This window comes from Coenobita brevimanus, chromosome 25 (genome assembly GCF_032717465.1).
Source record: "Coenobita brevimanus isolate Jiangsu-jjx chromosome 25, ASM3271746v2, whole genome shotgun sequence".
NCBI classification, from domain to species: Eukaryota; Metazoa; Arthropoda; class Malacostraca; order Decapoda; family Coenobitidae; genus Coenobita; species Coenobita brevimanus.
In genome coordinates, this window is record NC_136978.1 from 31,959,015 (window position 1) to 31,983,221 (window position 24,207).

General features: G+C 40.6%; 1 protein-coding gene and 1 pseudogene across 1 annotated transcript; both read right to left on the reverse strand.

The window, feature by feature from the left end:
• Positions 1 to 1,981: 1,981 nt before the first annotated feature.
• On the reverse strand, positions 1,982 to 23,748 carry LOC145393665 (ionotropic receptor 21a-like). Its single transcript, XM_080267715.1, has 6 exons — positions 23,707 to 23,748; positions 22,435 to 22,700; positions 16,162 to 16,299; positions 13,892 to 14,078; positions 10,397 to 10,540; positions 1,982 to 2,095 (listed from the first exon to the last, which is right to left on the reverse strand). The coding sequence occupies exons 1-6, from the start codon at positions 23,746 to 23,748 to the stop codon at positions 1,982 to 1,984; spliced, it is 891 nt and encodes a 296-aa protein (XP_080123841.1).
• On the reverse strand, positions 6,464 to 6,583 carry LOC145393884 (5S ribosomal RNA; annotated as a pseudogene).
• Positions 23,749 to 24,207: the final 459 nt, after the last annotated feature.

Here is a 24,207-nt window from a genome sequence, read left to right on the forward strand (position 1 = left end):
GTGGTATCTTGTTTTTCTCAGTTACTGTCAAGGCCGGTTGCAGAGTCGACATCTCTTCATTCAGTTACATCGATTAACTTTGTATTACTTTAATCATATTAGCGTATTGCTAATTACTTCATTAATTTCCTGGCTATATTCATAAATCACTTTTCCATTCTTCAGTCTCGCTATGCTGGCCCTTACTTTCTAAACCTATAGGACAGTTCGGGTTTCTTCTATTTTGCATACTATATAATCTCAGATTACATTTCTTCCTCTCTTGATATCCTTATAGTCGTTGTATCCTGTATTATGTGTGTTGTGATAACATCGAGCTGTGAAAACATCCTGACTCACATGGGGCTCAAACTCACCTCGCCACCTATAGTGTCGACGTGAGTTTGAGCTTCATGCAAGTGAAGGTGCTTTCACGGCTCAATGATCCCACAACTTGTCATTTCTACATACTATGTGTGTGTGTGTGTGTGTGTGTGTGTGTGTGTGTGTGTGTGTGTGTTTTCTAATACTTTAGTTAAATCAGAAAGCAATCGAACATGAAACGTTCTGTGTTTTCTTTGTGACTCCCCTAACCCCTCAGCACAAGATGTATACATACGACCTGGCCAGGAAGAGGCTGTACGCAGGACGATGTATATGAACGTACAGGATTTTCACGCCACTATTTGAAGTTTGGTGTTCTAGTTTTGTCATGAGCGGTACATTCTTTCTCCCCTTTAACCCTCCGCATCCCATTGACGTATATATACGTCCACACGTTTTGTCACTGTCAGTCCCATTGATGTATATAAACGTGCATCAATTGCAAGGTCCCTAATTTGCACAATTTTCAATTTTCACGCGTGATTTTTGGCACGTATACACGGGACACTTTCCTCTACAAGATGCCAGGCAGGGACAATACCTTACCCCACATGACCTCCCTCCCCCCACACGCCACTGTCTCAGCAATTCACCTGTTACCAGTGACCTGGCCAGTAAAGACTTGTGCCACGGTACGAAATTCAGGGCCACAGTGATTTCCCAGTCGATGACAATGTGGAGAACAAAGTTTACATAGCATTACAGGAAGAAACAGTCAGAAATGATGATCAGGTAATGTCACTAAAAATGGTCAGGTATGTTGATGTGTTTGGTGAGTGAAACAATGCTTATATTGTCTATATTACTGTGTGAAAACCAATATACTCTCGTACTACATATAAATTCGTACCAAATAAATAAATAAATACCGTTTATGAGAGGTGTGGAATAGTTACCCTCCCATAGAACTCGTTTTCGTTGGAGCCAGCCTGATAGAAAACCAAGTAAGGTAAGGGGTACTTCTACCTGTATTGAGTATTTTAAAACTCAGGTGAGAGATTTCTCTATGAATTTTAGATGTTTCTCAACAAAAGCGGAGGTTTGAGCCAAATTTTTTTTTTTTTTCCCAAATCGGTCGGGATTGAGGGGAGTCAGTGGTGGAAAATCGGTCAGGACAGGGCGGGTTAAAGATTCCCAGCCCCAGTCTGGCACTTCAGTCAGCCATAAGTACATGAAGATTGATGATATGCAATCCTGCCTTTTCTGGCTCATTTGTTAACTACATTACCGGTACCCAGAGAACAAAAAAAAAAAAAAAAAAAAAAAATGCACGAGAAATTACTGAACATAAGCATTTAATCAAGTACATGATTTTTAACAAATTGTAAATAGACACACACACACACACACACACACACATAAAGAGTAAAAAGGGTATAGTATTAATCAAGTATGATGCTGTTTAGCATCAATAACACCTTATTCTTCATACACATAAAGCCCCAGCTCTAGATAATATGAGCGTTTTACTCTAGACAAAAAATAAATAAATGAAAGAAAAGGATTCTGAGGCAAAATGCTAATCACCCTCTAGAATAACTATGTTGCTGGCCAAGTTCAAGATATACCCTGAAGGTTTCATGTTCTTAGCTGAAGCCATTCATGAGATATAATGCTGTTAAAGGTTGGCGATGAAAACTAGTTGACCTTTGGCAGCCACTTTGGCGACCTTGAGCTTGACCCCGAGTGCCCACTTTTGAACTTGTCCAAGATTTTGACCAAATCTTAATACCTGGAAATTTTATGTTGATAGCTCCAGCCATTCATGAGATGTAAGTGGAACTGATACAAACACACACACACACACACACACACACACACATACAGAGGCAGGCAAAAACATTATCACTCTGCCTTCTTAAGGCGTGTGATAATAAATAAATAGATGTGAGTGTGAACAGAACTGAGTGCTGGTTAAGTAGGGTGGAAGTCTGGGATCCTTTTACAGCTGCTGCCAGGACCTCCATCACAAGCAGAGTAGGGCGGGGGATCATCGTTTTCCCTTCACCCTCCTGATATAATGAATTGGCCTAGAACAGTAACTAATATTTTAATGTGCATTATGAACATGCCATAATGTATCAATAAACCCTTTCAGTTTGATGACCGCTTGCTCCCATTAAATGATTTTTTCAACATAGATGTCATCCTGGCTGATACTGTGACCTTATGCTCCCCCTACCCCTCCCCTCCACCGCAAAAAAAGAAAAAAAAAGAAAATGGAATTCCTATACCTACGATAGCGTAAGTTTTAACCTTTTTTTTTTAATAGATGTTCTTAAAAGGCTTCACTTAGTATTCTTGTAGTAAAGGGTATTGAGTTTGACCACTATAGTTCACAATCTACTATGCTATAATTCTAGCCATGTATCCGCCTGTCTGTCTGTGTAGTGCAGCCGAAACTGGAAAAGGATTGCAATGAAACTTGGCAGATCAGTTGTAGCTGGGTCACAGATGGGTCCATTTCAGTTTCATGTCATTGAGATTTTCTAAAGAGGTGCTTTGGTCCCTAATAATTGTCTCCATTGGGTTTATATTTTGCAGGATGCATCAGTCTGGAGTTGTCCGCCGTAGAAGCATCTATTCGTCAGTTTCCTGCAGTGAGAGGAGGCGCGGTTGAAAACGCCTTCATTTGAAAGGTCAGATATCACACAAATGATGCAAAAACTATTGCAAGTAGCCTAAATGAATAGTTTTGAGCTTGTCAGGTGTGAGTGAAACAACTCCTGGTGTTCAGGGGAAAACATGAATTGTTGAAAACAATTAGGACACTTAAAACTTAAATATAAGAATATAATTTGGCAGTGGCACCAGTGCTATGTTTCATATTCCACTGTGTAAACAGATTCGTCATACATTCAGCCATTCTGGTGAAATTGCGAGATGACTGAAACCCAACCCGTGTAGGTGCAAAAGACTGAAATTCGAGGTCAACGCCAGAAAGCCTTCTGCATAGGGGGGCCGATGGTAAGGCTGGAGGAGTCAGAAGGCAGAGGTGAGAAAGTGGAGGAGGCTGGATTGCGGTAGTGGATGCAGAAATTGGAGAGTGAGGAGATGGCGACTAGTTGTCTTAACAGGTATTTCAAGTTGATCACGATGACCTGATTTTGTTATGGTAGTCATGCCATGGGAAACAATTTAAACTTTTGTTCATATACCATATTAATAATGTCTCACAACAGACATCAAGGTATTCTTGATCAGTGACTATATGTTGACCAACGAGCACACTACCAAAATGACACCGGAAGATAAAAGAACATAAGTTTTATTTGTCTGTGGAATTATAACATTAATATCCTTGAATAAATAATTAGGTAAATTTTATTAGCAACAGTAACTGAATATTTTTTTTCAGTCGGTGTTTCATTCTTAATGTTTGTTTGATAGATTATTGTTGTAAGTCCCAGGACACCTTTGAATCAAGTGGCTTTCAACCATGATTAATATGGCTGTGGTTTCCCCTCGCCACGCAGGCGTGTGTTATAACAGACTAACTTCTCACTAAGAGTTCTCACCCAACATTAGATGCCTTCATTATACTTGAGGGTGCCAGCCATGTCAACACCTCGCTTCATGGTGGGAATGATCTCCGATGTGCACACACAGATATAATACGTCCACATCTATGCTGTCCCACATTCTATACACACAGTAGGCTATATGTTCTTTCAACTGATAAACCAAATAATTCCTGGTACAGACCGTCACGCCACCCTTTTATCCCCGCAATCCTCCACTCTACTCATCAAAGGTACTCCATGCACTGGGTTCCAACACAATCCCTGGGCTCGTATTCTCGTCGGTTAAGGGAGTTCTCTAACATCTCTCCCTAACCGATTCAGTTTTGGATATGGCTGGTTAATATCCTTTTGAACATTATTTATGCAGAGTATGGTTATATTAGAATTATTTAAGTAACACATAAGAGTACGACAAGGTGTAATAAGCAAAACTAGTCACTTTAGAAGACGTGTTTAGGAGCTTCCTTAATCGACGAGAATACTGGCCTTGGTCAAGGAAGGGCATGAAACACACTGCTTGTACAAATACGTGACCTTCTGTGGTACCATCTATGGTGACGACCCGTACAATCATAAAAGGAAAATTTCTGTCTCGTTACAAACCATCCCTAACAGTCTACCTAACAGTTATCAAGGACACTGAATAAACCTAAGAGTGCTAGCGCAAACTGGTATGTTTGACGGTTATACGAAGGTTTTGTCATGGGGCGATGTGAAATTAAAAATTAATAATGCTGGATGTTCCTTGAAAATAGAGACAAGGAACTGTCTTGTGAAAATCTAGCAGTAAGTTTTACTTTATGTCGGCTTACTTTGCCAATTCTCTAAGGACGAGAATTTATAAACTTTCTGAACAGTACACAGCAGAGACTAATTACTCACACGTGCTGTTTGTTAGTACTGTTAGCCTCTTGAGAAAGTGTCTCCACCCCTGACAATCAATAACTAATGCTAATAATAATAAACAGGTTCTTGCCGATGCTTAAGTCCTTGCTGACACAACGGATTTAAGTTTGATACAAAAGAACTTTGCCGAAGTACCAGTTATGAATATTGTAATGAGTTTGTGCAAACTAGGAGTGGCAACTAAAATAAGCTTAATGTGGGGAAATAAAACACGAGTCTAATTACATAAAGCTCAAAGAAAAGACTGTAAATTTATTGATTACAATGAAATAAATTTACGTTATATGCGTCTGAAAAATTAATTCAAAATAACAAGCATACACTCACTCGCCCATTCTAAAGCTAAAAACACTTAAGCCTAGAAAAACGAACAGAAATACTGGTCAGTGGAGGGGAGCCGAACGAGTAGTCTGGGTGCCTGTGATGAACATCAAAACGCTGCTATTTGCTAAGCCCGCTTCACCAATTTCACCGTCTGGGTGGAGATTCAGGAACTCGATATACAACGGAGTCGCTGCTCTACGCTGAGCATAAATGGTCCTACCCTCGAGGCGACTCAAAGCTAACTAACTTCAAACTATGAAAGGGGGCGAGAGATGGTCGTCTTTGCCAGAAGTAGGGCGTGACCTAACTTCAACGGTCAAAGGAAAGAAAGTGGGCGATATAAGCTCACAATAAATCACTCAGTGAAAGCACTAATGTCGTGGATAAGGATGATCACTTGTGAAACAGTGAGAAATGTTCTGAAAACCATCCCGATTGGAGTGAATACATTGACGGTTGAATTGAGTGGTGCCCAGTGGGAATTCCACTAGAATTCGTGGTTTTCTCAGTAAAGTACAATGTCACGAATTTATAAATACACTCGCGTGAATTCATGACAGGTTTACCCTAACACGGTTTACACTGCCAACACATATCACTATGTAGATGATCCATTGCCAAAAGTGGCCATGTTGGCTGGGAATGGGACACAGGTTAAAACATGAATTCTTTATTTCCTCTATCGTTTCCGGCTCTGATGATGGGTTCTCTGTAGCAAAAAAAAAAAAAAAAAGAAAAAATGTAGTGTGGGTGTTACAGACGGTTGCGTCTTACACCTTGATTACGTGAAGGTGTCCTTAGGCTCAAAAAAATCGTTTGAAGATTGTACTGAACGGGTTAATATGGAGTATGTATTTTGATACCGTTTATATGTGAGATAGGATGCCGCAAAAGAAGCTAGCTCCCCCCCCCCCGCCTAAAAAAAATAGACAACAGCATGTGTTAAATCCGACAATAATACGTTTGATATGTTATCACTAATGTATGAGAGAGATGTAAGGAAATATTATTCACCTCTTTCGCCCGTGTTCTCGTCGATTGAGGAGGCCCCTTACACCTCTTTCTTGGTGATTTATTTTGGGATGTGGCTGCTTCATATCGTTTCTCCGTTATATGTACATAGTATGGCGATATGCGAAGGATTTATGTAGCACGGAAAAGGACATTAAGTTGTAATAAGTTATATATATCGCTTGGGAAAAGATATTATGGATCATCGCCAAATGACGAGAATCCATTGCCAGACGCCATGTATCCCAAACGGGGTGGTCAAGGGCTTAGAGTTAATTGTTTTACAGGGAGGGGCACTAATCCTCCACCAACCCCACTTGACACGTAGGGAGTTATGCCAACAGCATCTGGTGTTCCCAGGCAGTCACCCATCCAAGTACTAACCAGACCCAACGTTGCTTAACTTCGCTTATCGGACGGGAAGCGGTGTACTCAACGTGGCATGGCTCATTTACCTGATGCATGTAAGCCTTTGATCCAGGATGCACTCAAAGCAAAAGAATAACTACGAAATTTATTGCATTTATTTCACTGCTAACCAAATGAACATAGTTAAATTACAGCAATTTTTACATGTATTTTGGTAGAAATACTAGACATGGAGGATTTGGTGTACAGGATCCTTCCTCACCCCATTTCAGGGCAGGAAAGAGGCAGGATGATGATGATGATGATGATGATGATGATGGATATGAAAATTTCAGTCAGTCTGCAAGAGTTCGTTCACCTCAATATGACCCAGATTTTTATTCATAACGCAACTTCCATCACGTAGATCAGTGGCAACAAAAGACAACTCTAAGGATCTACATTCTTTCCATATGACGTCTTCGACTGGCATCATATTGGAGTGTTAATCTTTTATCACAAAGCAGTATTCAGAACAGAGAGAGATGGTAATTTTAGGTCAAGTTAAAGTGAACAGAGTATAGCACTTTTTAAAATCATAATTACGTTGGATTTCCCTGTAATTTATATCAGTGATCAAATTATTCGTAGCAAAAAACACACTCATTTTCTCGGCTTTAATATAGTTCAGGAGCGGCATTTTTTTTTTTTTTACTCTATATTACATGTAAATTCGTTGCTGAAAACCATAAATAAGAAATCACTGGTAAAAGCATCAGGAGAGTGTTGGGAAAACATCAACTTTAAAATCCATACCTGCCAACTTAACGAGGCTTTTCTCTGTTTACACACACGAAGGTAAACTGAAGGATGAACTGCTAAGGAAAATATCCTTAATCTTATAGAAAGTTTTTCACACACACAGCCTTCCACCTACACACTCTTCCACATTACAATTTATCAAAGGAGGCACAGCTTAAAGATAATTTACACTAAACTTCCAGTCCTAGCAGATCTTACAAAAGACGAAAGGATCCTGCTCCTTGAACCCCCCACTTTTAGTCACCTCCCATGATATGCTGGGAATACGTGGGTAGTTTTGTATCTTCCCTATCCACGACATAGGGATGAAGTCCACTTCTCACACCCACAGATCGCAGTGGACCCAGAGTAAAAAATTATACGGTTTTCAAACATTCACCACACCTCCCTGGATCCAGGCAAACCGTAACTAAAGCCCGTATTCTCATCGGTTAAGGAAACATTCAAACACCTTTTCTAAAACGATTTAATTTGATTATTACATTTTACTTTCTTCATGCGTCTCATGAAAATCCTCCTATTATCTCCCCACTTTACATAAACAGTGGAGAAAAGGATATTAACCAGCTATATCAAAGAATAAATAGGTAAGGAAGAGGTGATAGGGAATTTCCTTAACCGAAGAGAATACAGACCTAAGACTTGATGGTGTGGTGGAGACGGAGTGCACATTTAAATATGGTTGTCTGTGAAGCAATGGTTGGCTGCGACAATTATTAGACCCAAAGGTTGAAGTTCTTTTCCTAGTGAATATACATCTACTTCAGCCCTAACTTGACCGTCATTAGGTAAAACTGTAGATTCTTCACAACGAGCACAGTTACGGTATGTAGATATAATTCTCTCATTTTATCCATTTGATTGTGAAATGAAGGCACAGTGTCTGGATGGGTTCCTGTCTCACTTGGGTAGGAAGGACTGGATCGGGATACAGAAGTGCACTTACGATCAAATCCCTGTCGTAACCCAGGTTTGGATATGCAGGAAGGACAAAGAGACCATAGAATCTTCTCTGTCTTGCTCTAACTTGATAAATAAATCAAAGTTAAGAGACGAAATTTAGAGCAGGTTATATCTCTTTTCTGCAGGTGGATCAACTTGTCATGCGTGGCTTGACGCGGCAGTGTCTTGTAAATGAGGTTTGATCCCGCCATTGGTGGATCTAGAAGTAAATGGAGGACACGCTGGTTCCCGTCTTGAAAGAGATATCTGACCACCCCAGGCCACAATAACACGAACAACGACCCATCACCCATAACCAAGCTGCTGTTGGGCAATCTTCGCTTCATTATGATTCTCTGCCAGACAAAAATTCTGGTGCTGTAATAATTATACAAACATTTGAAAAGTAGAAATATGGCCACATTCTTCAGTCTTAAACTATAGTCTACTGTCATGAACACGCTTCATTACGTAATTTAAAACTTCTTTCTTATTTAGAAGGAATAAAGTAAGTTAGTTAACTTATAAAATCCCATGGTAGAAGGTTAGGCTAAGAAAAATTAAATTCATGACGATTATTTAAATTCACTGCTATTGCTCCAAGCCATGCCAACTGACGTCATGGTTTCCTCATCCCTCTAGATATGTGGTATACCTAATTCCCATCACGGATAACCTCTCTCTCTCTCTCTCTCTCTCTCTCTCTCTCTCTCTCTCTCTCTCTCTCTCTCTCTCTCTCTCTCCCTCTCTCTCTCTCTCTCTTCTTGCATTCTTTACAGCAGAACTTCATCAAATTAGCCGTCTTCAGTATGTCTCATTGGCACTGGTTTTCTGTGTGTGTTTTTTTATTATTAATTTGTTTATATTGTGGTGTTATTCCACAAATATTCACATTTCTCTAAATCAGTGTATCACAATTTTTCATAATATCGAAGTATAGGACCTTTGTTCTTTCTGTCAAATAAACAATGGAAGGAGTATTATTTTATGTTTTTCTTTTTTTACAAAGTTGCTTACGTAACAAAAAATGTCCAATCATTTATGATAGTTAAATTTAAACGACATGCAGTCCCGTACTACATGACAGCTGCCTATACTTCGATATTTTGGGACATGCAGCTTGGCTGGTACTCTAGTCGGTTAAGGAAAATCTCTAACATCTTTTCCTAAGCGATTTATTTTGTTTATTACACCTTACTCCTCTCCCCTGCTGTGTCACATAAATCCTTCAAACATTGCCAAACCCAGCATAAGTAACGTACAAAAGGATATTAACCTGTCATATTAAAAATTAAATCGCTAATTAGGAGATGTCAGGGAGCCTTCTTAACCAACGAGAATTCGACCTTTTATCTTCACTCTCATTCTCCTATCATGTCAGGGAGCGCTTGGTTGCACAATGAACTTGCCCATCACAAAAACCAACCATCGATGACAAAGGCCAGGATATGAAGAGATAATGATGCATTAATTAAGGTAGTCTGAATGTAACAAGTACAAAATAATGATATCTTTAGCCAGTAACAATTCATTATAAGAGGAAACTGATAATGGTTCTGTTTCTCTGTCACAAAGGCCAACACACTTATGATGAAGCCCAACAGGAGGAGAGATAAGGGAGCATGGGGGTCTGTTGAGTAAGGTGGTCCAAAAGCAACTACCATGAGATAAAGACAACTTTAGGGTTAGACATTAATCATACGAGTAAGTTGTCGACAGCGTTGTCATCTCCATCACAATGGTCAACAAAAATATGATAAGACCCAACAGGAGGTGAGATAAGGGAGCTGGGAAATGTGTAAAAAACACTGCTTGGAGAAAATCTCTTATCAGTATATAAGGGTTAATAATAAAAAAGCTAAGAGAAAATCATTCTATCATCAGATTACAAAGGTTAACAATAACAGTCTATAATGTAACTAAGGTTAGTACTTACAAAAGGCTAGGAGAAAATCTCAAGTCAGGCTACAAAGATTGATAATAAAAAATCTACGAGAAAATCAATATGTTATATTATCAGGCTACAAGGGTTAATCACACAAGAACCTGATCGAGGGCACTACACTCCTTTCCATCCCAAAGGCCAGGCCAGCTATGATAAATCCCAAAAGAAGGAGACACAGTGGACCTTGCAGATGCGTAATGGTGAGACTAACTCGACGACCACTGCCATCACTCTCATCTGGCCCTTCACTGAGCTGCTCCTGCTCCCGTAATAGTTGCTGGTTCTGCTGTGTTGTCCTGCTGGTGTGGGCTACCTCCGCCAGTGTCTCCTTCTCCCAGTGGACGTACAGCCCAGCCTAGGAAAGTTGTGTCAGATTTAGGGTCGTATTCACTTTTTATTTTGAAAGTGCTTAGGATATCTTCTCTAGCGATTTTTATTCTATCACCAAGAATTGAACACGTACTGTACACAAATATATATACAAATATTTAATGAATGATGATGATGATGATGATAAATGAAGTGAAGGCGTCCACGGGATGCAACGCTGCATCACGCCTAAAGACCAAAGGGAAAGCTGCTGAATGTTAACCATATTAAAGTGTTTTCTTTTGAGGGGTCAGGCGTAATTCAGTGTTGCACCCAGTGAACGCCTTCACTTGATCAGTATTAAAAAATTCTACAAATATTAATAGCAGCAAGTAGTATTTTGTTCAATATAAGAATAAAAAAAAAAAGGTCAGGAAGCTAAAACTATACATATATTATGATTATCCATTTTAAAAAATGCAGTAGGAAGCAAGAATAGGACAATAATGGAAACCACTCAACAAATGATTGTATCGAGTAACCTTCCAACCATTAAAGAAAAAAAAATGCCTGGATAAATGATCGCAACCAGTTAGAATTTGATGCGTATTTAACATTACCGCAAACGCTGGTAGTAGCAACTAATATTTTGATCAATTATAGATTTTTCAACCAAAAATTATGGCAGATAGTAACAAAGTGTCAATAGCAAAAAAATAAATAAAATAAAAATTATGGTAAGTAATAATTTGACAATGTTAGAAATCCCCCCCCCCCCTGTAAAAAAATGGTGGCACCAATGAACATTCAAATCATTAAGAGAAATTTCCACAGAAAATGATGGTAGTATGGAGCATCAAATCCATTTTGAAAATTTCCTGCCCAAATGATGGTACTATGACATACTATACCGTATATTTTCAAGACACTTGAAGTGAATCTTGTGATTGTAGTAAGTGATTCGCGGCGTTATTCCTCGATTCAGTTAAACATGTATTGAACTGAATTATGGCTGATGGTATTGTTAATGATTGATGTCAGTTATGACGATGCATTTGTGATGTACAGTATAATGGCTGATAATTACGAGCAAGCGAGCGAAGCATGCAAGCATTGTTTTTTTTTTTTTTTTTTTTTTATGTGTGCGACTCTGGGCATAGGCTTCACAGCCTGCTTTCAAGGCCCAGTAGTCCTCCTACGTACCGTACACCTCTACATGTCACCACTTCGGCGCTAACACCCACCGTCCATATTGAATACATGCTAGGGCTGTCTCATACAGGACTGGTGTATTGGTATTAGCGGGGGTATTTTTACGACATGTCAGCGGGCCTTCTGGTAGATCAGTAAAGTCTGATTTTATGAAATTCAAATCCTTAAACTGTTCCTTGCCCCAGCGGGATTTGAACCCGGGTCCGTCAGGACTGCAGGCCAACTCTCTACCGATTGAGTTTGTATATCAGCTGCCCGGCATGACCCGACCGTCATGCTATGCAGAAGCGAAAAACTTTACTCCAGTGTGAAGCAGAGCTGAATTTTTTTCTGATCGTGCTACAGTCGTTCAATAAAAATTGTTGTCAACTATAAACTCACTCATAAAGGAATAAGAACCTCGTGGAATCTTGAGCTTTGCAAAGGTGTGTTCGGCTCTAAGCAGTAAACGCCCAAATTTCGAAATCAAATGAAAACAGATTTTCCATTGTAACTCTACATTTTATCATCTCTGGCAATGAAATATCGGAGGTTCCCCTATAATTACGGCCTCTATCAGAAGAAACTCTGGAAGTATGGCGCTTGCTCACTTGTTACATTCTCGCAAAGCGCATTTTACTGATTGATGTTGTTGCTAGTGATGATGATCATGTAAGGATGAATATATAAATGATGGATGGATGTTTGAATGAATGAAGGATATATATATATATATATATATATATATATATATATATATATATATATATATATATATATATATATATATATATATATATATATAGATAGATAGATAGATATAGATAGATAGAAAAACATATAAATATAGATATAGATATACATTATATAGATAGATAGATAGATAGATATAAATATATATATACTGTACAGGGTGATTCATAAGTCTGTGAAACTTTGTAAAAATTCACCACTAATAAACGATACAACAGATAGCACATTTCATTACACAGAAATATAGGTAAACTCTCCAAGTTTTTTTTACATACCTTACAAATGCTTACTGTGTCCACCTCTGCCGATGTGGCAGACATCTAGCCGATAATCAATTTCGTTCCACACGCGTGTCAGCATATCACGGTCGACCAGTGCCATGGCTGCAGTGATACAGTTGCAAAGTTCCTGGAGATCAGCAAGGAGTGGGGGCACAAAAACAGAATCCTTCACGAATCCCCAGAAGAAAAGTCGCAACGGGTTAAATCCGGGGATCAGGGAGGCCACCGCCTTAATGCATCATCTTCCTGAGCTGTGCGTCCTATCCAACGTTGTGGCAAATTTTCATTGAGGTACTTTCGCACTTGATTGTGATAATGAGCTGGACAACCGTCTTGCTGAAAGATGTAATCATTACTGTCTTCACTAAGCTGCAGCATCAGCCAGTCTTACAATATGTCCAGGTACGTTGTACCAGTGACGGTAGGCTCCGCAAAGAAAAATGGTCCATACACCTTCACCTTCGAAATTGCGGAAAAGACATTCACCTTAGGTGAGTCCCGCACATGCTCAATGATTTCGTAGGGATTATCGGGAGAGCCTGATGCAGCTGAAGCTTGTACGGTTTAATCTTCAGTCGCTTAAGGAGATTTCACCACACTGTTGATTGTGAGAGGCCAACATCTGCACTTGCACATCTAGTGTACTTGTGAGGGCTGTGCTCATAGGCTTGCCTAACACGATCCACAATTGCTTCACTTGGCCCTGGACGTCCCGGCAGTGGAGCGCTGCACAGACAGCCTTCATCCAGGAAATTCTCAAACCACTTCTTGATACTGTTGTACACAGGTGGCTCCTTCTGAAACTCTGCTCGAAATCGTCACTGCACAGTCACAATGGACGAGGTCCTTGCGTATTCCAACACACAAAATGATCTCTCACGTTTACTTAGCGTCATATTTGCTACTACTGCCTCCTAGTGGCAACCACGGTAACTATGCGGATGGGCGGGATTTCAACAAAAAACTCTCCAAGTTTCTCATTCAATCGGCGTATGAATTAACAATATCCATTGCGTAGTTTATATGCAGTGAATTTCAAATATGTTTCACGGACTTATGAATCACCCTGTATATATATATATATATACTGAAAGAGATAGAGAGAGAGAGAGAGAGAGAGAGAGGTATTATATTATGAATGGACATATGATAATGGTGTAAACTCAACTCACCTCCCATACAGCCAGAATGTACTTGTCAAAAAGATGTTTATATGGAGCATCGTGGGGCAGTGGCCAGGCGTAAGTAGCAGGCAGGATCGTCTCTCTGCCTATGTACACTGACCGAGTTCCGTCTGCATTGGTGAAGTTCTGGGCGATGATGAACTTGAGGTAGGTATGGCCGTTGATGTGAGCCTGCCTGAGAGAGAGAGAGAGAGAGAGAGAGAGAGAGAGAGAGAGAGATCCATACTACTGCAACCTCATTCATTAAATCGTTGCTACATCTTCTCCTTTCGGCTCTCCCCTTAGGGGTCACCACAGCGGATCACCCTTCTACATCTTACTGTGTCTTCTCCTTCTTCTTCTCTTACACCTACCACCCGCATGTCCTCCTTCACTACATCCATAAACCTTCTCTTTGACCTTCCTCTCTTTCTCCTGCCTGGTAACTCTATTTCCAGCATCCTCCTTCCGGCATACTCCTCATCCCTCCTCCGCCCATGTCCAAACCATCTCAGTCTCGCCTCTCTAGCTTTGTCCCCAAACTGACTTACGTGTACTGTATATACGTGGTTTTAGTCATCTCTGGGGACAATTATTATACCGAATGGTTATGATGTAGTGGACACGGGTCAGTTGCCAATTAACAGTGGTCGTTGGAAGCTTCTTAAGAAATTATTACAGCCAAGTAAAAATAGATTAGTTGCCCCTTGAAGATTAAGGACTGTTAGAAAACTGTGTTGTTGAGTGAAGACGAAGGGGAGCTGCAAGGCTTGGTGGATGAGTTTGTGAGAGTGTGTAAGAAACGGAATCTAAAGGCGAATGTAGGGAAGAGTAAAGTGATGGTCTTTGAGAGAGGTGAAGTCAGTGAATGTACAGCGAGGTTGGATGGTGAGGAATTGGAAAATGTGAGTACGTTTAAGTACTTGGGTAGTGTGATGAGTAAGGATGGAGGTTTGGAGGGTGAAGTGCTTGAAAGAGTACAGCAGGGAAGAAAGGTTGCTGGTTCTTTGAAAGCAGTGATAAGAAACAGGGAAGTGAGCATGGAAGTGAAAAAGTTACTACATGACAGTATTGTGATACCAACTCTAACGTATGGAAGTGAAGCTTGGACGTTGTTGGAAGGACACAAGTCAAGAGTGAGAGCAGTGGAAATGAGTTATTTAAGAGGAGCCTGTGAAGTCACATGGAGAGACAGGCTGACGAATGAGGATATAAAGGAGCGATGTGGTGTGGATATGGATGTGATAGAAGTGTTATGAGGAACACACTGAGGTGCTTTGGCCATGTGGAGAGGATGGAGGGTGAAAGACTGACGAAGAGAGTGTATGTGAGTGAGGTGGAGGGGGGCAGAGGGAGGGGGAGGCCGAGGATGAGATGGAGGGATGGGGTGGGGAGGTATATGAGAGAGGGGTGTGTGAGTTGGGAGCAGGGCAGTGAAATGGCGGGGGACAGGGCGACTTGGAGGCGATTTGTTTGTGGCCACCCCAAACGGGATTGAGGCGTCTGGCAATAGATAGATAGATAGATAGAAAACGAGATGCAATGAAGTTTGACTCATACACAAACACGGAAAATTTACCTAACTAATGCTCTATTTTTTGTAGAGAAGACATCTCAGTCATACAAACTGCACCCTTTTTTTCACTAACTCGGGCCAGATTTTCGTCCTTCTGCAGCTTTTCGTATCTCAGGGGGAAAGACAATGCTACGGTTCTACATACTTTCCACAGCACTTCTTTGTGACTAGTACCATATCCAAGTATCAGTCTAGTTCTGGAACTAAGCATTGAAGGTGGAGAAATGTCAGTTTTGGGCAAAGTTGACGTAAAATAAAGTGCAATGGCGTAGTTTAACACATACAGTACACCTGACTTTGTGGTTTGTAATTCGTGTATCATTCAGTAAAAACTGTTCATTCATCAGACCATTCTCAACATTTCCTTGATCTGGAATTAACGTACTTGAAAAATATTGTCACTTTTTGTGGTGGCAACATAGATGTCTGCAAGATTCATCCCGTTGCATTTTGTCAAAATCGAACGTAGACATTAAACCCACCACTCGAATTAACCGTCATACGTTCTTTAAAAGAATATAACGTCACCATGTTTAAAATGTACAAAGGCCAGGTATCTTCTGTATGCAAAGCTATCGGTTCGCCAGTTACCAGTTGACTTACAGAATCAGCATGAAATAAAGGCTCAATATCAATGATCTGTCATATTGCATGAATAGGGAACCAAAAAAAAAAAAAAAATCAATAAATAAAAACCACTCACCTCATAACAAGGGAGTCTCTGAGGCCTTCCACTGTAGACACTCCCAAATATATCAGGCGACCAAGTTCTTGAAAGATTTCTGATGTCGAATTCATAAAGATTTCTTTGTAGACTAACCCGTATGATTCAAACGTGATTCTGAAAAGAGAGACGTTTAATGAGAATTATACTTGTCATTGATAGTGGTGCTGCGCGTGTTGTTGTTGTTGTTTTTTTGTGTGTGTTGGCAAGAAATTGAAAAAGTGCAACGCAGAAACCCTGTAATAATTTTACTCCATTTTTGTCAAATATTCCTGAACAAGAAATAGAAAATGGCTTCAGAGCAAGGACAGAATTAGTGAGGTATGAGAGCAAGGCTGAACGTGTATTGTTAGGTGGTGTAGCCATGAGAGAGAGAGAGAGAGAGAGAAAGAGAGAGAGAGAGGGAGGGGGGGGGAGGGCGGGCTGATGAGAGATTAATAAAGCTTATTACAGTGTGCAAATAAAGATTGTGTAAGGAATAGCATAACAAAAAAGGATGTGGTGGAGGATGCAATAAAAAAAAAAACTCGAATGACGCAGGCATGTGCATGAAGATGAAATACATATGTGGAATACGGGAAGGGAAAATGAGGAAATGGTGCTTTACAAGAAAGACTCCCTGTCAAGAAATCAATAACAAACAAGTTTGGAATTTATGGTCCTATGGGAAAAGAATGTTGAAATAGCCCAACAGTGACTTCTTTAATATATGGTTTTAAAGAAGTTCAAAATGTGTTTGTCAGTTTGTCTGAAAAAATATAATTATACCAGCTCCATTCGAAATTAACTGTAAAAATGCTAACAGACAAACATATATATATATATATATATATATATATATATATATATATATATATATATATATATATATATATATATATATATACAGCGATCTCAGTAGCAGCGGCAAAGGGAGAGACCCTCCTTACAAGTCTGCCATCTAAAGTGGAGCAGAGTGTGGCAGTGGAGGGGCAGTCAAGCAAGAAGTGGAGGTGTGGCCAGTCTGCCATTTCATGACAGTGAGGGCACGGTTCAGGGGTAATCCCTGCTATTTGAGAGTTGCAGGGGTAGCCGAGCCGTATGTGGCATAAGCGTACAACAGTCGAATTGGGAGTGTGAGGAGTATCAAGGGGCTCGTAGTTGGTAGCCCTAGCATATCAGATGGCAGAGCGAGAGACCTCTCCCACCTTTGTCTCATGGTCAAATTGTGTGAGCCTGAGGATAGTACTGTTGACTCTGCGCTTCAGCAGAGAACAGCTCGTCCTAAGAGGGAAGGTGACGGTATGGTGGAGCATTGCGGAGCGAGCGTCGGCTTTGGCACGCACGTTGCTGGTGGTGCCTACATGGCTGGGCAGCCAGTGCAGGTGGATTTCCCCTCCACTCTGAACGATGGAGTCAGTGACTGCTAATATGGAGGTCAGCAGATGCACATTGTCAGTGAAATGTCACGCACGGAGACGGAGACCGTACAGGGACGAGAGCGAGTCAGTGTGGATGACCACACGTTGGTGGCGGTGGGAGTGGGCGTGTCTTAGTGGGGGGTATACAAAACATTAAAGCAATGAGACTGAACACGTGTTATTATTTTCCTTCTATCCAACATTTATGTAGAAGGCAATACATATCATTATTACATTGAAATTTACTAACTTGGCTTGTATCGGCTGAATTACTATCATATGTCTGGCATGGATGCACATATTCATTGCCCGTCTGCATGTGTGTTGCTGATTCTACACCATTCTGTAATATTTTTATTTATTTAATTCGGTCCCAGATAATAAAACGCATTGTCTCTATGTGCAGAGGTCAAACGATCTTATTACCTTTAATTACCTCTAGCACGAATTCAAATATCTGTCTCACATAACCGACACTGAGGGGTTTGCGGTACAAACTTTCCTGATCCATCATTCCACAACATTTCGTCGTTGTGTCATAGTGCATAGCTCTGAAGGGTAACGATAGTTTTTCTTATGGCTGTACACTTAAATCAGAATCTGTGATTACCTATGCCACTCATTATCATCTGGCCGTACGCAGTCAGACATATGTAATCTTTCAACCCATCAACATGACTTCCACCCTCCCTTTTGACAATCTATCCATCATCCCTGCAAACTTGCATATGTTGGACTTTCTCAACCAGAGTGATTTTATTATGGATCAGTTTTCCTTGGCCATCAGTCGTTCATGGGTACATCCAGGTCTTTGTGTTTCCCCCAGTGGCTATTACTTTAATTGGATTCATTTTGACCATTTGTGCAGTGCATTGTTGTGTTAGGAATATGGAACGCAGACTACATGAAATCCGCATCACAACAAGTATAGTACAACCACCACAGGATGTTGAAGGTGGCCGTACTTAGTATCCACTATGACTGCTAAAAATGCCAAAGGATATGACAAATGCAGAAAGTAAAATGGCAAGTTGAAAGGTACAATGACGACCCCGAAATGTTAATGAAACAAAGTGTACAACCACCACAACACTTTGTTTCATTAACATTTCGGGGTCGTCATTGTACCTTTCAACTTGTCATTTTACTTTCTGCATTTGTCATATGTTTCCTTTGGCATTTTTAGCAGTCATATGAGTGGATACTAAGTACAGCCACCTTCAACGTCCTGTGGTAAAAGGGTGACAGATAAAAAAAAAAAAAATTACAAGGGCACAGAAAATTATTAAAACAGTAACACAGAAAATAAAATGAACAGTCAATAGCGTGAAATTGACACGAGGAACAATACTCAAAAGTGGGAAAAGAGAAGACGAAAAAGAAAAAAAAGTGTCAACATATCTAGACAATCCTTGTGTTCTCCACTGTTGAAAGATAACTATATCATGTACCACTATAATATTTAATCTGTAAAAATAAACTTCGACTGTTGAGTGATGGACAATGCTAATCAGTATATTACTAGAAATACTATCTCTGCTCTATACGTATTACTTTTCCATTTATATATTACTGGATTTCGCACGTCACTCACATGGCCATGTACTGTAATCTCCATGTTGGGACATTTCAATGTTCACCACCACCTTTGGCTCTCCTCTCCTTTCACTGATCCACCTGGAGAACAAGCCTACATCTTTTCTATCCTTAATGACCAGGAGCAGCTTGTACAGCACCCTACCAGTATCCCTGACCGCCTTGGAGAGAGCTCCAACATTCTTGACCTCTTCCTTACAACTAATCCTTCTGCTTACACTGTTAATCTTTTCTCTCTGTTGGGCTCCTTCGATCACAACCTTATCATCTTAGCCTGTCCTATCGCTCCGGTACGGCCTATGGACCCTCCAAAGAAACGTCGTCTGTGGCACTTTGGAGCTGCAGATTGGGAGGCCCTCAGGCAGTACTTCTTTGATTTTCCCTGGAATGATTACTGCTTCCATGGCTGGGAGCCATCTGGGTGTGCCTTGCGCATTACGGAGGATATTCTCTTGGGCATGGAAACATACATTCCTTTCTCATATCCTTTGTCTAATTCAAGAAAGCCTTGGTTTAATCACTCTTGTTCTAATGCTGTTCACAACAAGGAAAGGGCATATAAAGGTACCGGAGCCAACCCACCCCTGAATCACATCATCTTTGCTCGGAATCGTCCAAAGTCTATTCTTCGTTCTGCTAAAAATAATTTCATCCGTACTAAATGCTCTCAACTCCCCAACTCAAATTCTTCCCACTCCTTCTGGCACCTTGCCAAAAACCTTTCTAACAACTTTACCTCATCATCCTTCCCTCCTCTTTTCTACTCTGATGGTTCTGTAGCTATTCTACTGATAAAACAGATCTCTTCACTCAGACTTTCTCCTCCAATTCCACCTTAGACGATTCCGGTGCTGTTCCTCCATCACTTCCCCCCTCTGACTTCCTCATGGCTTACATTAAAATTTCTTCAGCTGATGTATTTTCTGCCATCACATGCCTCAGTACTAACAAGGCATATGGGCCTGATGGAGTCCCTCCTGTTGTTCTAAAGAACTGTGCTACTGTGCTTACATCTTGCCTAGACAAACTCTTTCGCCTTTGTCTATCAACTTGTACCTTTCCTTCTTGCTGGAAGTTTGCTCTCATTCAGCCGGTCCCAAAGAAGGGTGACCATTCCCAACCCTCTAATTATCGTCCAATTGCTTTAACATCCTGTATCACAAAGTTTTCGAGTCATTTCTTAATAGAAAAATTTTAAAGCATCTTTCCTATCACAACCTTCTTTCTGATCGTCAGTATGGGTTCCGTCAGGGATGCTACACTGGCGATCTTCTCACCTACCTTTCAGACCCCTGATCATCCTCCTTTCTGGACTTTGGCGAAAGCTTTGCCATCGCACTTGATATCTCAAAGGCTTTCGATCGAGTCTGGCATAAATCTTTATTTTCCAAACTGCCCTCTTACAGTTTCTATCCTTCTATCTGTGCCTTCATCTGTAGCTTCATTCCTGCTCGTTCTATAGCCACTGTTGTAGACAGCCATCGTTCTTCTCCTATATCTATTAACAGTGGTGTTCCTCAGGGCTCTGTCTTATCACCAACTCTCTTCCTTTTATTCATCAATAACCTTCGAAGCTGTACATCTAACCCTATCCACTCGAACCCTGATGACTCCACCCTTCACCTTTCCATTCAGTTTCTGCAACATCCACCTCAAATGTCTGACTTTGTTCGTATCTCTGACTGTGTTAAAAATAATCTCATTCTTTTTAATGCATCAAAGACTCAGTTCTTACACCCATCAACCCGACAAAATCATCCACAGATGTACCCACCAATGTTTAACAATATTCAGCTTAATCCTGCATCATCCTTGAACATGACTGGGGTTTCATTCACTCGGGATTTATCTTGGAATGATCATATTACATCTCTTGTAAAATCTGCTTCCAAGAGATTAGGTGTGCTAAGCCGACTCCGTTCTTTCTTTACCCGTGCGCAATTGTTGACTCTATACACTGGTTTTATCCACCCCTGTGTGGAATACAACTCGCATGTGTGGGTAGGTTCCCTGCATACAGCTCTTCTCAATAGGGTGGAGTCAAAGGCTTTTCGTCTCATTAACTCTCCTCCTCTTACTGGCTCCCTTCAACCTCTGTCTCTTCACTGGACTGTTGCATCTTTATCTCTTTTCTTTCGCAACTTCAATGGTCACTGCTCCTCTGAACTGTGTGCTTGCATTCCTCCACCTCTATGACGGGCGCATAGCACCCATCTAGCAGCGAACTCTCATCCCTTTTCTGTCCAACTCTGTAATGCAAGAGTTAACCGTTACTCCCAGTTCTTCATTTATGCACCAGGTCAACTCGGGAACTGTCTCTGTCGGTATTTCCTGCTTCCTATGATCTCCAGTCTTTCAAACACAGTGTGTCCAGGAATGTCGAAATGATCGGATCTTGAATTTGGCACTCTCTTGTATTTCGTTTTTCTCATGGAAGGAACAGTTATTGCGGGCTCGTGGCCTTTGGTTCCTTCTTCCTGGTATAAAAAAAAAATACTTAATTTCTTTTTAAATCCAACTACATACATAGGAATTTATACCTTATAATGATTATCATACCAAGTACTTAAAAACCTAGTTAAACTCACTCCCCTCATATATTGTTCCTAATTAAACGCTTTGTATGATAATGGCTATCTGTGTCAGGAGACACCATTTTTATTAAACGGGGGAGTATTGTAGGCGTACTGTATAACCATACCTTGTAACCCCATACTATTATGTAACCATCCTTTATACTGTAACCATACGTTGATAATCTCTTGACCTTGCAAACTAGAACTAACAGTATATAAGTGTAAAAGTTAACAGTATATGTATCTAGTAGTGGGTGCATACTTGAGAACTAGTGCTCATATAAAAAAAAAAATCGAAGAATGCTAACACCTGCATAAAGTCCTCCAAGCAAGCTCCCCGCACTGCGAGAGTGGGTAGTTGAGAGGCTGGCACTGGCCGGGTTAGACCTGTGTTTGTCTTCACTGAATAAACTCCCGTTGAAACTACATCAAGACTTATGGATTACTCCTAACTAGGGACACGAGAGGGATGGGACTTATATACCGGTATATATATATATATATATATATATATATATATATATATATATATATATGCAGTATATATAGTGATAGAAAGATGAATTGATATGGTTTTGCTGCACACTGCACAATCCAATCTCCTGTGGGATTTACTCCATCACTCCCCAGCACTACCCTGCATGCCCTCACCCTACACCACAGCCTTACACACACCTCACCTTTCCACTGCTTTGATCAGCTCCTCAACGGTTTGAGGTGTTGCTGGCAGCCTGGGAATACTGAGAGAAGCGATGAGGCTGCCACGATATGCCGTGCCCATCACCACACCAAACAGGAGCCAAAACCCCACCAGAATGTAGTTAGACCGACTGGATGAGTGGCCATCAAGCAGCCCCTGACCCAAAATGCTGCCCACCATCTCCACCACCACCGACCCAAAGCTCAGTCGTCCATGTTTTCCCCGCCACACCTCTGTTCTCGTAATCTGGAGGTGAAGGAATGATGCAGCAGTATTTATGACATATATCGTGTTCCTTTATCCAATAGTGGTTCGCTAGGATGGGGAAGGTTAATTTTAACGTTCATTTTCCTTTCATAGATAAGGTCCGATCCAGGAGTTTGCTTTATATGGATTCATCAGACAGTGTTATACCCTCCCCAGTATGAGGATGTAGTTTTTCTGTGTAAACTTGTTACCATCTGCCATGTGCATAATAATGTCATGTGCCAGTACCCGGGCATGGTTTCATGGGAAGGTTTGTGGTTTCTTAAATAATCTAGCCATCTTTTCTCTGTAGGCAAGAAGACAAATTAACCTGCCCTGTCCCGACTGATTTTCCACTACTGACTACCCCCAGTCCCGACCAATTTTGGAAAAAAAAATTTTTGGCTCAAACCTCCGCTTTTGGTGAGAAACATCGAAAACTCATAGAGAAATCACTCACCTGAGGTTTAAAATACTCGATACAGGTAGAAGTACTCCTTACCTTACTGGGTTTTCTATCAGGCTGGCTCCAAAGAAAACGAGTTTTGTGGGAGGGTAACTATTCCACATCACTCACAAACGGTATTTATTTATTTATTTGGTATGTATTCATATGTAGTATGAGAGTATATTGGTTTTCAAACAGTAATATTGGGAATATAAGCATTGTTTCACTCACTAACACATCAACATACCTGACCTTTTTAGGCGACATTACCTGATCATCATTTCTGACTGTTTCTTCCTCTAATGCCATGTAAACTTTGTCCTCTACATTGTCATCGACTGGGGAATCATTCGGGCCCTGAATGACTTTATTGGCCACGTCACCTGTAACAGGTGAATTGCCGAGACAATGGCGTGCAGGAGGGGGAGGTCATGCAAGGTAAGGCATTGTCCCTGCCTGGCATCTTGTAGAGGAAGGTGTCCTGTGTATGCGGACCAAAAATCACGCGCGGAAATTGAAAATTGTGCAAATTATGAACCTTGCAATTGTGCGACGTACCATTACGTTGATGGCTCTAGCTGATACAAAACATTGCGACATACCCATACGTCGATGGGACGCCTCGGGTTGATAGCCAATTTAGCTACCCTCACTTAATCTATACTACACAATATCGAGTTTTAAATTTATGTATAATAAAAGTGAAGCGTGAGTACTTCGTCATAGCTAAAAGAGAAACGGGAACGTTGTGTTAGAATGATTGGGAACTTATGATGTAGAAAATCTGACTACGATATTTTTCCTTTATAACAGTCATCTAAGAGTACGATATATTCTTAATACATGAAAATTAAGACTTTCAATCAACTTTATTGTCTGTTGCATAAGAACACATCCTATGAAGGTTGACGTCGACAAAAGAACCTCCAAGCATTTTTGTACTTCCTCAGTGACCACCCCTCTTTCCAAGGCCAGTATTATCATCGGATAAGGAGGCGCCCTAACACTTCCTTACCAGTTCATGTTTTAATACGGCTGGTCAGTATAAGTCTGCACATC